We start from the raw sequence: 13,408 nt of genomic DNA, 5'->3' as shown, positions 1-13,408 counted from the left end.
TCCATATAGTTAGGCTGGTCAATCTAGGAGGCAAACATGACTGGAAACTGAAGCCCCGCTATCAAATGTTGCTTGTACACCACTTATATACCTTTTGCAAAATCACAAATATTGTTTTGGTTGCATACGAGTTCTCATTTGTGGCAATTAGCTAGCACCTTTGTAAGCAGAAAAAGTACCTAAAACAATCTTTCTCTTCCTCCCTGTAAAAATATGTACAAAATAACCTCCATGTTTTTTCAGTTCCAGTATTATGTCTCATAGCTTTTACTATCATTATCTAATGAACTTCACCTTCTAAAAAGCTAGCTTTAAAAATGTTTTCACCTCATACAATTTTATTATAATCTGTTCCAATTACTATTTTTAACATTTGATGGTGTCAAATATCAAGGCTACAGTGACATCTTGTGGAATTTTTAACTGCAGGTAAAGCAGCAATTTTCTTGTCTCATTGCATCCTTCTAAGACTTTATCCTGATTTTTTCAACAAGGACATTTAAAATATATCTTTTAGATACCATTTCAAAAATCCCGTGTTGCATAAACACTAATTTCTACAGAACATTCAGAGGTGGTGATGAATCTGTTTAGACTCCAAAATATTTCCAAATGACATCTAGAAAATCTCTTAGAAGAAATCATGACATGCATATTACTTTGTTAAAAAATAAATTCTCAGTAATACATTTCATTAAAGAACCTTCAGGTACTTTTTTAACTATCAAGGGATAAAAAGTTACCAGCCTTTAAAAAATAAACAAACCAACCCCTTTTGGTTCCTAAGCACAATGAATTATGGCTAGAGCTGAAGTCTTTGGATTTTCTTTGCTATTTAAGCGCAACTGCTTAAGGCTGTGGTTTTTAATGGCCTTTATTCCTCATGAATAGACCTTACATAAATTAAGTGAATGTGCCAACAAGTACACATTTAAAAAAAAAAAAAATCTTGGTGCTACTCATCTGTGTGCAAACTGCGAGCTTACTTAAACATGTAACACTGAAAAACTTGTTCAATAATCTGAAAATAAATACATCACAAATCTGGTTTATGTATTTTATTTGACAATGGTACAAATTAAATTTACCAGTATAATAAAAGCTTGTTCTATTAATTCTTTCACTGATACAGAAGAACAAAAAAACCAAACCACCCAGAACAACTCCTTCCCCCAACAAAGAACCCAATACTAAGATTTGGCTGAGTTGACAGTTCATTTCACATTTTAAAAGTAAGGTAAACAACATCTGGGAGTTCTCACAATTGTAGTTGATACTGCACAGAAGCTACAGAAGACCAGTGAAGTAAATAAAATGCAGTAAACTACCACTAGGAAAGTTGCATTTCTGGAAATATCATAGACCTGTTTGTATACTACTTACCACTACAGCACAATAATAAAAGCTACTTTTCATTATTACAACAAAATTAAGCAGACTTTACATTGCCATTTTAAGATTTTGCCCTTTAAATCTTGCAAAAGTACTAGGAAGACTTCACTGAACAGAAACCAAATCCTTTAACACTGATAGAACAAGGCAAAGGAATCCTCCATTTCCCCAAAGAAACTCAAAGACTCACACCCAGAATCGGCCCTGCTGTAAGGAACTTGTCACATTTTTCAACCACTTTTTGTTCAGCTAACTTATTACAAAAAATTATAGAATTATACACCATTTGTGCAGATGCTATTTGTGTACTAGGAATTAGCTAATTTTGATTGCCCATCAATACCTTTGAACTGATACTAAGAATCAATTAAAAGCTGATGTGGGTGAAACTAAATCTACTTTGGATGCCAGATTGGATTCCTCACTCTGATCCAGGAAAATCACTGGTTTTTGTTCCTTCCTCCACACCAGAAGACAATTCTGTAACTGCAATGGAAAAGGTTTGTCCTGTTCATGTTAACACAACGTCTCCAGAAATACAGAGTTCCAATCTAACAAAAGCTGTTAGTAACAGCTCTGTTTCTTGCTATGAATGAAGCCAGGGAATTCAGAGACTGACAACAGTCCAGCCTTGTCAAATATCACTGTACCTTAAAATACTTTTTTGTATAATGCTTTGCCCATTCATTGCACATTTTAATTCTGTTGTCATAGCCACCAAAAACAAAGATGAAAGGAACCAAAAAGTAAGATAAATATTCATTTGAAAGAGTAGTTAAAAAAAGAGTAGACCTGTAATATTACAAAATGCACACTGTAGTAAATGTAGAACAACTTGCTCTTATTAGGAACTGTAAATAAGACATTTTTTAAAAGTGAGGATTTTCTTGGGCACATTTTTGTAACAATGTCCATGCAAAATAATTAAACAAAACTAAGTACTAAAGAGAGTATTAATAAGTAATATCCCGTCTGTTTCTTCTGGGTGCTTATATATCTTTCATATTTCATGTATTCATGTTTCTTAAATTTCCAACTGCTAGGTTTTACCTTTCAGCTGCTTGTGGTGTTTCAGCAACTCTAGACAAATTAATAATAGGAAAAAAAGCCACATCAGAGATCATTTGTCACTATCTCAGCATTAGTAGATATTGTAGGCAATGGATTTAGGACTATCCAAGACTAAGGTGAGGTACTCTTTTCTGGCTGGCTTTCCTAGCAGCTTCAGGAACATCTCAATACAGAATAACTTAATATACAAACTTCAGAGGGGTTTTGTACAGGAGTATAGAAGCCCGGCCAACAGTTTACTGTAGCCCTTCCGTAGTTGCACTGGGAACTGGGCAGGAGGAAGTGAGGAGGGGGAAGGCAAGGAAGCATCTCAACATGTCACTATCAAAAATATGCCTAGACCTCATTTGACTAGGTACATATAATTAAAGAAAAAAAAAAAAAAAGAAAAAAACCCCCACAATGTTCCCCCCCCACACACACAAAAACCGCCAAAACAAACAAACAAAAAACCAACATACAACAAACAAAACAACCATATGTACTGAAGGGTAGGAGTGCATTCTTGTCTGCAGGTTTCTGTAGAACCGGTCTAATTAATCATAATAGCTTTTCGGGTTTTAAGGAAAGAGGATGATATTCTCATAACTAAACATTAATATATATTTTTTAAGTTTTCTCAAAACTTACCATGGAGAATTAGTAAGAAAGGAAAAAAAAATACATTAAAAGCCAAATGGAAAAAAATCAGAGGCTACAAACAAGGATGGCAAATTACACCTTCTGTCCTTGAACTCTGTACAATTCACTGAGTACTGCTTAACATCTAACACCTTAAATTAATTGGCTTACATTTTATTTTTGTGATTGGCATAATTAGGAAAACCAAACTGAGAAATCATGATATTAGAGTATTTTAAAGGCATGCCATCATAAATATTAACCAGTTTATTTACACAGTAAGATCTCTGTAACAAATGTTCTGCTCGGTGCCACATTCCAGAATAGCCACTGTTAGTGTCTTTTTCTAAATTTCTTATATCAACAGGCTTCACAAACACTCCTGAAGGCTTTCCAGTGTGCTTGGCTACCAGAAAATTCATGGCAATATCATCACAATTTTGAGTTTCATCTATTAAGGCGTAAACAGCTTCTGGCTGTCTTTGAAAGTCTTCTAAATAGCCACTATGAAAAAATGCTGCACCAATAAGAACCATAGAATACTGGTCTCCGTTTCCAAATCCAGGGTTCTGCAATTCGAAGCTGCCATAACTATATACACCCGAAGGAGTAGAAATGTGCTTTCTAGGAACAAATCCCACTATATGCTCTGGAAATTGCTGAAAGAAAAAAGAAATTAAAAAAAATCAAAACAAAGCTGACACTGTGAAATGTGTGTTAAGTATTTTCATTAGAGAGGTTTATGCTTTTTTTAAATGAGAAGAGCACAAAATTATTGCCAGGAAAGAATTAAATTGTTGGCATATGGTCCTTTGATCTGCATAAATTGCAATTAAATACAGTTTTTTGCAAAACTGACACAATATGCCTCATTCCACGTCATGCAGCGCCAAGAAACATCTATCCACTATTTGCAGCTGTGCATTTGGCACTCAAAATTATTTACAGACAGTTTGCCCGAGAGAGAAAAAAACTTCCACTTTTTTTTTTTGCAGCTTGCTATAAGTTTAAATAAATTCAGCAGTCAGCTACTTCAGTGATCATGTACAAGAAGAGTTAAAAATTTGAAAGTTATGCATTATGGGTATAGCTACTATTGAAGAATATATTTGCTATTTCTACTACTCAATGCTTCAATCCTTCTAAAATTAAACTTTATAGCTAGAAAATCAATGGTAAAACATTATGATATAATGTTACTCTAATGAAAACCATTAATCTCAATTGTAACTCACAAATACTGCCTACCAAGGTGCAAAACATTACCTGCCAAACAGAAAAGGCAAAAGCAAGGTCGTGAGCACTGACTAGTGTATCATCATCCATCATTAAAACAGCTGAAGGGAGGAAAAAAAATAAAAACTTTTAACTTACCAACAGATTAAATACCTGAGCACAATACACAGCACAGTATTTGACAAGGTAGCTGTGCAACTTCTATAACCAACAAGCTGAATTGCAGAACTGAATTGTAACTCCTTGAAAGTAGAGTGAGAAAACATTTAGATTTCAAAGCTAAAGCGAGATTGCAGCTTTGTGGTAACTGGAAGCAAACCTAAGTTATAGATTATTTGCCACAAAACTCAACAACCTTTGATTATCTGTAGGACAGCTGCACAGATATGTGTTGGAAAACTTGGGAGTGTTTGACAAAGCAACTTAAAATTCTACTGATCTTGTTTAAAAACACAACTAAAATAAAGAGTTAGATACCATTCTTTTGTGTATGATACTTAGATACCATTCTTTAGTGTATGAGATTTATACAGGATTCTTAGTATAAAATGTTACCTGTCTCCTCACTACTTGCAAGTTCTAAATAAGCGAGCTTAATAAATTGCACTGGCAACGTTCAATATGATTAACTACAGAATGAAGAATCTTTACCTTAAAATTTAGGCAAAAGACTATCAGCAAGTGGAAAGGAAAGACCTTCTTATATCAGAACTCCAGATGCATTAAAGATTTTTAAGTTTATAGTCAGAATAACTCCTATTACGGTAAGTAACACACTCGGGAAGCTGAAGTTTCTAGTGACTTCTAGTGTTTCTAGAAGTCATGGTTTTTGAGTTGCAAGGCATGTTAGGAAGGGGGCAGTAAACAGAATTACCTTTACTAATCATGAGTAAGGTCAGGTCTGTAATGCAACATATAGGGTTTTTTTCCACTTGAAACAAACAGGGCTTATTGCTGTGCTTCTCCTGGAAAGAGCTTAGGAAGAATATTTCGATGAATAGCCAAAAGACTGGGAAGAATACTCTTAAAAAGGATGAATAATTTGAGATAGAAAACCAGCCAGCTGGAGAGGGAAGTTTCTCTGAAGAGCAGAACATGCTTGAGAACTTAGTCTTAAAATGAAAGGATTAAATCAAGTCTTTACCAGATAACTTAAGTCCAAGTTAATGCAGAGACTCAACAAATACATGCACTACGAATTTCAGTTTACACTACAAAGGGAAGAGAGGCTGAACTACCTCTGTTTACCTGACAAAGGAACTGGAGAACAGACACAGTTGCAAAAGCCCATGAAACACATTTGACATCCCTCTTTTTTTCTTTACTCTTCATTGACAGCCTCTAGCCTGCTGCTGGTGGTGTGCATCTGATATCATTAAAATAGGTTTATTCTATATTACCCACATTCTATTAAGTGGCCAAACAGATCCATGGATTTATTACATAGTATAACTCAAACCATCTCTCTTTTAGCATTCAGATTTTAAGTGTGAAAATAATATTAGTAGTAGCGATATGAACTGCTGATTACCTTTTGTTTCCAGCTCAGGGAAATTCTGGAGTCTGTTCCTCATGCGATTTACAGTTTGAACTTTAAAGACAACAGGGACAGGATGAGGCCCCAAGGAATTCCACATTTCCTCTGGTATCTTCTCACCAATGTTATTCCACACAACAATTACTTTATGTAGGTGGGGGATGGCTTGATAATGATTTAAAAGCTTTAGCAGTAAGTCAGTTCTGTTGTATGTCTGCATAATAAGAGTAAATGAATCCAAGGCAGACTGACTCTGGGTTTTTGATTCCCTTTTCAAATTGGGCATTTTGTCATCTTTGATACTGGGAAGCAAAGCTGTTAAAGCACCTGCCACAAGAAGTAAGACAATGATCACGACAGAAGTGAAGCGTAGTAGGCGGATTCCCATAACTCTTCCTGGAAGCTTACAAAAGTGAAAATACCTTTAAAACAAGTAACAAGAAAGGAGAAGTCATTAATCCCATGTATAGTTACCTCCCTTACATGAGCAAAACTCCCATAATCTTAAGTACACTTTTGTTTAAGTAATAAATACAGAGGATTCCAGGGCTTGGGCCAATTACTTGCAGTTATCAAGACAGGTATTTCTGGTACTTAGTTTCAACGTTAATTTGCTTTTCACCTTTTTTTTTGTTAACTTTGAATTTCATTGTTCTGTGAAAATGAATCCAGAGTAATCCTTTAACTCTAGATTGTTCATCGTCTCTTATTTTCTCAGTACTGCATTTTTGATTGAACATCTACATACCTCACCAGACCCATCCAGCTGAAATTAGAACACAAATTTGTACAGAGATTCAGTATTTTCAGCATTGCAGGAGCTCTGCCTCAGCTGGGAAACAAAATGGAGAGAAGGTGCCTCCTTAAGAGCTGTGGCAGAAAGGAGGATGCTAAATGCTCTTTCTTTTTCCGTTGCTCAGGCACCATAAACAGAAGGAACAATCTATCACTGATTTGCTGGACATTTTGTCAATAGTTTGTATATCTGCTCGGTAATGGTTATTAACATGGAAAATACAATTCTGTTCATACTAACTGGGGCTATTAACACAGGTGGAGCAAAAGAAACGTGCTAAATGGGGTAATGTAGGAATGCAACAACATCAGTAACAGCCAGTCTGCTAAATCTAGAACTCAGTGGAAATGGGAAATGTCAGATGCTGGGTGCTATGTATCAGCTAAATGGGGGGGCAGCCTTAGCACAAGGCAGGGGTTTCTGGATCCTCCTGATTTTGGAACTAAACAGGAGCTCTTAAAAAGCAGCTCCTACATAGGTAGCCCCAACATTCAGGTCTCTTAGGTAGCACTGCCGGTTCTCCAGACATTCATAAATTGTAATCTGAGCAGGATCCAGCAGCCACTGCATTCCATAGTTTGCACCTCAAATGTGCCATCCACATCTGTTCTTCCTCCTTTACTTGCAAGATTAGTATGAATTGAATACAAGATGAATATTCTAAGCTTACTACTAAACAGTTACTCATCTATAGATATTACTCATTACTTACATTAGTAAGTTCTAAGACTTCGGCAGGGAATTCTGATCAAATTAAGTGATCCAGGACAGCCCCATCTCTCAAGAGAGAGTATCTGTGTTTTTTCCACAGAAGTTTTGATCACTTTTTATCCACAGTGCATATACCATCCTTGAAAATATGAATGTAAACTATTTTAGTCTAAAAAACCTCTCAACTTACCTCATAGTTGCCAGGTAGGATTGTTTTTCCAGGACAGTCGTTTGTGATCTTTGAATCTGTTGGAAATGAAAGGGACTCTATAACTGAAGATTAACAGTTATTCCCACATGCTACCCAGCATTCTTTTACAAGTAAACATTCCTTTCAATCCTTGATTGATGTACGCATTCTTGGTAATTATCCAATCCCTCTTCCTGTAGCTCAGTTGAATAACTGTCTCTGCCTTTCAATGAACACTCCAGAAAGAAGTTATTACACCAGTTGGTTAGAAAGAAAAGCACAGCATATGTCTCTGCTTGGAAAATTGTTGTTTTGTACCAATGCAATGTCTATGTGTTCCATCCCTAAGGTCAACTACAGAGATACAAGTAGGTCTCCAGTACCTCTGTTGCTTTGTTCACCAGGCACCACTAAAATACATATTTGGCTACCACACTCTTTTCTGGCTCATCCCCTTCACACTCTCCTTCCACTAAGCTTACCAGTTGTGTTAGAGGCTTAAGACACAGCATTTTGTTTTTCCCATCTGGTTTGGCAGCTTGGCAGAAGGGAAAGCAAATATGAGCATAAGCACAAAAAGGAAGGATGCACAAGATGTAGGACTGCAACTTAAGAAACCTGTGTCTGTTAATGCCCCTAGGTTGTTAGAGGGACTTTTGTTCTTCTAAGACTCGTTGAACAAAGAAAGGGAGTTTTTACTTTTGATGTAGGAATGGTACTATAGAAGTACAGAGAGCAAGAAGCTGTATTTAATAATTAAACCTAAGTGAAATTTTGTAAGAGTAATTTGTTTAGGTTCTATAAGCTTACTTCTTGCCAACTTGTGTGGATACCAGATAGCTGAATACGTCCATACCTACAGGTCTTCCAAATTTAAGTTCCATTTTTACCACTGACTGACTTTGTGAGGCTGGAGAGGTCGTTGAAACTATTTCCAGAACTTAATCACTTGTTTTGATTGCTTCTTTTTATAGGCATAAACAATCATGCCTGACTTCTAACACTGGTTGGCGGCAGCAGCTACCCAGCTTTTCTTAGGACCACCATATATTGGTCATATGTGCTAGTAAAAAGGCGGACCTTAGACTCTCTTTCCCCAGCTGGTACCTTGACACAATACTTACCAATTCTACTATAACAATTACTTAGTTTAAAAGCATACTTGAGGTGAAAGTGTAGATGTTGTTTACTGTGGTAATGAGACTCCCTGGCTTGCCATAGATTCTTGTCTTTACTCAATAGGCTATAATAGTAAGGAAGGATATTATTATCTATTCCCTTATTAAAATAAACATCTATATAAAAATCTTCAGAATTAGCATCATAGCACTTTCCAGTAAGAAAGTGATGATCAGTTTTGCCCACTGAGTTATGAAATTGCGATGTACGATTTACCTCTTTAAAAAATTCTTACACTACCCCCATAGAGAAGACCTTTTCAAAACACAACCGACGAAAATAAAAACCCCGTGTCAAAATACATCACTCTAATCCTGCTTCCAAGAAAGAGAGTTCTTGAACGGGTTCCCCTCTCTCGGTGGGCAGCACCTCTCCACAGCATTTCACAGCCATTACCGCCGCCGCGCCGCAGAAGCTGCGGCTCCCGGAGCGCCCCGCGCAGCCCGGCCGCCCCTCCCGCACGGTTTCGCTCACGCTCAGCAGGGCGCCGGTGCCGCCGCTCGCTTCCCCGGCCGTGCGGCGCTCCCCGCAGCTGGGCTGGGCTTCCGAGGCGCCGCCAGGGCACGGCCCGGCACCCCGCAGCTCGGCTGGGCCCGCCCGCGCAGGCCGCTCCGGTGACTCAGGGGTGGCCCAGGCGGGATCGCCGCAGCGCTACGGCGGCGCCGCCGTATCCCGCTTCCTGTGGGGCGTCTGTCCGCTTCCTCCCGGCAGGCCCCGGGTTGTAGTTCGGGGTGCTGCCGCGGGCAGGGAGTCCTCCCGCCGCCCGGCACCGGCTGTCACACAGCTTCCCAGGGCGCGGCGGTACGCCACAGCCCGGGCCCGGCCGCGGGGGACCAGACCGCCGCCCCAGCCCCGAACCGGGAGCTGCCGCAGCAGCTGCTCCGGCAGCACCGGGCATGGTGAGCGGGGCGCGGACGAGCAGTCACGTTCCGGAGCCGGGTTTGGTTTCTCCGTTGGCCGCGCCGGCACGGGCAGCGCGCGCTCTGCCCCGGGGCCAGCACCGCGGAGCCCAGACGGCGGGCGGCCCGCGCGGCGCCCGCCCGCAGCCCCGCCCCGGCCCTGCGCGCCCGCCGCGGCGCCACGCCCCCTCCGCCACGCCCCCCGCAGCGCCACGTGCGGTGGCGGCGCGCAGGCGCAGGCCGGAAGTGTGACTGGCGTGTGGGCCGGCCGGGGGGCAGCGCTGCCGCCCCGCCTGCTCGCCGGGCACGCCGCGGCGCCGGGAAGATGTTGCCCCTCTCCATCAAGGACGATGAGTACAAGCCGCCGAAGTTCAACCTGCTCAGGAAGGTGTCGGGCTGGTTCAGGTGAGCAGCCCAGGGCGGGCCGGGCTGGGCGCAGTGGGGGCCGGGGCCGCGGCCGAGCCCCCGCGGAGGGGCTGGGGAAGGCCGATGCCGAGGGCGCCTGGGCCGCCCGGCGAGCGGGTCCGGCCTTCCGCCGCTGCCTCCCGCTGGGCCGGCTGCGAGTGACCCGCTGCGTGCTCCGTGCGCAGGTCCATCCTAGCGGACAAGACCTCCCGCAACCTCTTCTTCTTCCTCTGCCTCAATCTCTCCTTCGCCTTCGTGGAGCTGCTCTACGGCATCTGGAGTAACAGGTACCGGGCCGGGGGGCGCGGGGCGGGAGCGGCTCCCAGCGCGCAGGAAGCGGCGCCTCCCGCCGCGGCCAGTGCCACGTCTGCCTCTCGGCGGGGCCGGCTCGGGGCGCCGCGGGCCGGGGCCGGGCGGGCAGGCCGGGCCTCCGCGCCCGCCGTGCGGAGGGGCCGGGCGGCAGAGCGCGGGGGGCTGCTGGAGAGCTTCCTCCGACCGGGAGCGCGCCCGTGGGTAGCGACCGGCTCCGCCAGCCCCTCAGCCAGAGCCCGGCGTCTCGGGGGGATGCGCTCCGTCTTGGGGACGCGGCTCGGCGCTTTCTGGAGGAATGCTGTTTGAACCTGGGGTCTTGCCGGCCGTGCTGCCCGGCTTTTTGGCCTTAACATGAGGTACGGGACCCAGGGGCTGTAACCCTTTTGTGCCTGCTGCTTGCCACAGGGTCCTTTGTCTGGGAATATGGCTTCATTTGTAAGTTGATAGCTCGGTGGCAAAAACCAGCGCTGCAGCAAACATCCTTGTCTCAGTGAGAAACAGGAATTAACACATCCTGGTATAACTAAGTGGTAGTTTATGTAGCACATAAAACCAGGAAAAAACAGGGGGGACTTGACTAAATTGCTACTGAAAAGTCTGTAGTAAAATATACGCAGAAATTCGAAATAACTTTAGTACTCATGTATAGTGTACAGGTAGAGAACAGCCAATGGTAGTAGTGTCTCCATCATGCTTCATTCTCGACAGAGTTGTTTTATGGTGGTTATTTCAGTCTAAAAGTCAGTACTTCAGTTTGAAGTGTACAGACGTGGAAATGTCATTTAAGCCCAACAGTGCCTCCTTCCACATGGAACTTAAAGTTGTCTTTATCAGAAACCACAGTATGGACACAGATTACTGGTACGCTTAATCAAGAGCCTTGAGTGAATGCAGCAATGCAGATTTGGAAGTAGTCGTATCCTACCGTTTGTCGTGTTCCTCTGAATCCCTCAAACCATTCTATAAAATCCTTGACCTTGGTTACAGTAATTGCTACTGTAGCACTAGTGAGAACTCAGTGCTGTCTTGGCAATGTGCAGACCATCTTGGATGTGCTTGGTTTTGACTTTGATGTTGAGTCACTTTGCAATTGTCTGAGGATTATTGTATGTGTAGTCTGTTCAAGAATGGATATTTTTTTAAGATCTCAGAAGATACAAATATTTTTCTTAATGATTCACATATAAAGAACTAAGTGTTCATGTGAGTTTGTTCTCATGTCTTTCTTTTAAGCATAATAATTTTTTGATGGCGTGACCAGAAATGAAATCTATGCCAGAAAATGTCCTGTATAGGAGAAGGTTAAACTGAGAAACTGAAGTGACACTTGCCAGAAATTTGTCACTGAAGAATTTGGCTTACCGGAATTGAGAAGACACTTATTTTTGTTCGTTATAGAGATTAAGAATTGGGATTTGCTCAATAGTCATCAGTTGGACCTCTTGTTTATACTTCAAATCTCTACGTTCAGGTATCTTTATGTTAAGTCTAGATTTTGGGCTGGAATAGAACTGTATCTTAGCAAGCATCTCTTAGTAGAGAGAAGTAGTGAAGAGGTGAGAAACGCCTTCAGTGAAAGCAGATGGTTCATGCCTTGGAACAACAAACATGTGACAAACAAACAAGGAGCCCTATAGGGAAAATTATTTATTGAGTTTGAAAAACACTGTTCCTTTGCTCTCTGTGTGTGAGATGTGGAAATGGAACATTTGTAAAGGGGATTTTCTGTATCTTCCTGGAGTGCTTCTTTATTCCACTGTGGCCTGTCTTGGGTATGGCCAGTGCCTGATGCTGATTTCAAAATCAAATCTAATGATTTCAGCCCCCCAAATTTTTGTCAGCAAGTTCTAAAAGTCTTCGATTCTAATTATTTTTTTTTTAATTCTTACTTTTTACATTCTCCTTAGCTTTTGTTTCCCAAGTAATTTATTTCCTGAACTCACATAGCTGTTTTGTCATTTATACGATCCTCTTACAAATACTCTGATATGTTGGTGTTCTTGAAGCACAGACAGCAGAACTGGATGTGGTATCTTGCTACCTGAGAGCTTGTTTGAAGTTGAAATCTGCTACTTGGGCTGTTCTGTTTTGAAACACTATTACATGCACACTTATGTAATTTGGTGTTAAAATTGTGTTATTAAGTCCTCACTAAAGCATCCTCATTTAGACACAATGTGTTTGAGTACAGGGTTTCTACTGGATTATATTCTGGATCATGTGTCCCAGTTCTGATAGAAGTTCTTGCATACGCCCCATGTTGCAAATGGTTGAAGGGATCGCTTGTTTACTTCAGGAGTCACTTTGCACCTGTTTTTTAAGGTCCCTTTAATTTACAGGTCATTTTTAAAAAGCCTCAGGTGAAATCAGATTGGCTTCTTACTGGGGCTTCCTATGGTTTGTGCAGTTGAATCTCTCACAGCTGTAGGTGTAACACAGAGCATGTTCATGCCATGGGTGACTTGCCTTGCAGACACAGTCTGTGCTGAGCCCTGTTGATAAATCCACGTGCCTCTGGCTGCTTGAAGATGGCAGCACAGCACAGTGGTGTTGCACGTATGGTAAGTCTCGCCTCTGGGAGATTTGCGGGTGTGAGCACAGTACTGTGATAACTTGCTGTATGATTTCTGGTTCTAGAGCTAGTGTGGGATTTTGATTCAGTAACAGTCCTTGTACAGTCTTTCCCAGGAGACTTTGTACCATAAAAAATCCCTCAGAAACCACTAACTGTTTAACCATACTTATTCCTTCAATTTCACAATCACTGCAAACTTACTGTTACTGTCACCCTAATTCTACCTGAATGTTTGATGTGTTTGGGTTGTGTGGGGGGTTTTTTTGTTTGTTTTTGTTTCCCCACTGGATCTTCCTTACTGCTCAGAACCAAACCTAAAATGAGCTGTTTTCTTAGGGATGTCACCTGGTTTTGGGGAGGGGGAAGCTCTCACCTACACCCTTCAAGAATTTGATAGGGATTCCATTCTACTGCTTCATAGGCATCCAGCTGAAATCTTTGGTCTTCCTTTAAAGTTTGTTCAGAATTACTTCCTATGTTTCCT

General features: G+C 41.7%; 2 protein-coding genes across 5 annotated transcripts in view; one reads left to right on the top strand and one right to left on the bottom strand.

Moving 5' to 3' along the window:
• Window positions 1-1,092: 1,092 nt before the first annotated feature.
• Window positions 1,093-9,371, bottom strand: EXTL2 (exostosin like glycosyltransferase 2). Of its 3 annotated transcripts, XR_010607893.1 has the most exons (6): window positions 9,208-9,231; window positions 7,555-7,610; window positions 5,852-6,279; window positions 5,195-5,295; window positions 4,351-4,421; window positions 3,727-3,743 (listed from the first exon to the last, which is right to left on the bottom strand). XR_010607893.1 is itself a non-coding variant. In XM_065657195.1 (5 exons), the coding sequence occupies exons 2-5, from the start codon at window positions 7,557-7,559 to the stop codon at window positions 3,252-3,254; spliced, it is 996 nt and encodes a 331-aa protein (XP_065513267.1). In that variant the 5' UTR covers window positions 7,560-7,610; window positions 9,208-9,371; the 3' UTR covers window positions 1,093-3,251. The 3 variants fall into 3 exon arrangements, 2 of the variants coding, with proteins under 2 accessions (XP_065513267.1, XP_065513266.1); XM_065657195.1 differs by lacking the exon at window positions 5,195-5,295 and having other exon boundaries at window positions 1,093-3,743; window positions 9,208-9,371; XM_065657194.1 differs by lacking the exons at window positions 5,195-5,295; window positions 9,208-9,231 and adding an exon at window positions 7,366-7,447 and having other exon boundaries at window positions 1,093-3,743; window positions 7,555-7,592.
• Window positions 9,372-9,898: 527 nt separating this feature from the next.
• Window positions 9,899-13,408, top strand: part of SLC30A7 (solute carrier family 30 member 7) — a 30,726-nt gene continuing 27,216 nt past the window's right edge. Inside the window, exons 1-2 of one of the 2 annotated variants that reach the window (XM_065656543.1) lie at window positions 9,899-10,037; window positions 10,223-10,324. In XM_065656543.1, the coding sequence (XP_065512615.1) occupies window positions 9,958-10,037; window positions 10,223-10,324 (182 nt within the window). In that variant the 5' untranslated portion in view covers window positions 9,899-9,957. The remainder of the gene's footprint in view (window positions 10,038-10,222; window positions 10,325-13,408) is intronic. The other variant, XM_065656545.1, reaches the window with a different exon arrangement.

This window comes from Caloenas nicobarica, chromosome Z (assembly GCF_036013445.1).
Source record: "Caloenas nicobarica isolate bCalNic1 chromosome Z, bCalNic1.hap1, whole genome shotgun sequence".
NCBI classification, from domain to species: Eukaryota; Metazoa; Chordata; class Aves; order Columbiformes; family Columbidae; genus Caloenas; species Caloenas nicobarica.
Note: the sequence above shows the minus strand (reverse complement) of the source record. Positions and strands in the feature narration are given on the sequence as shown.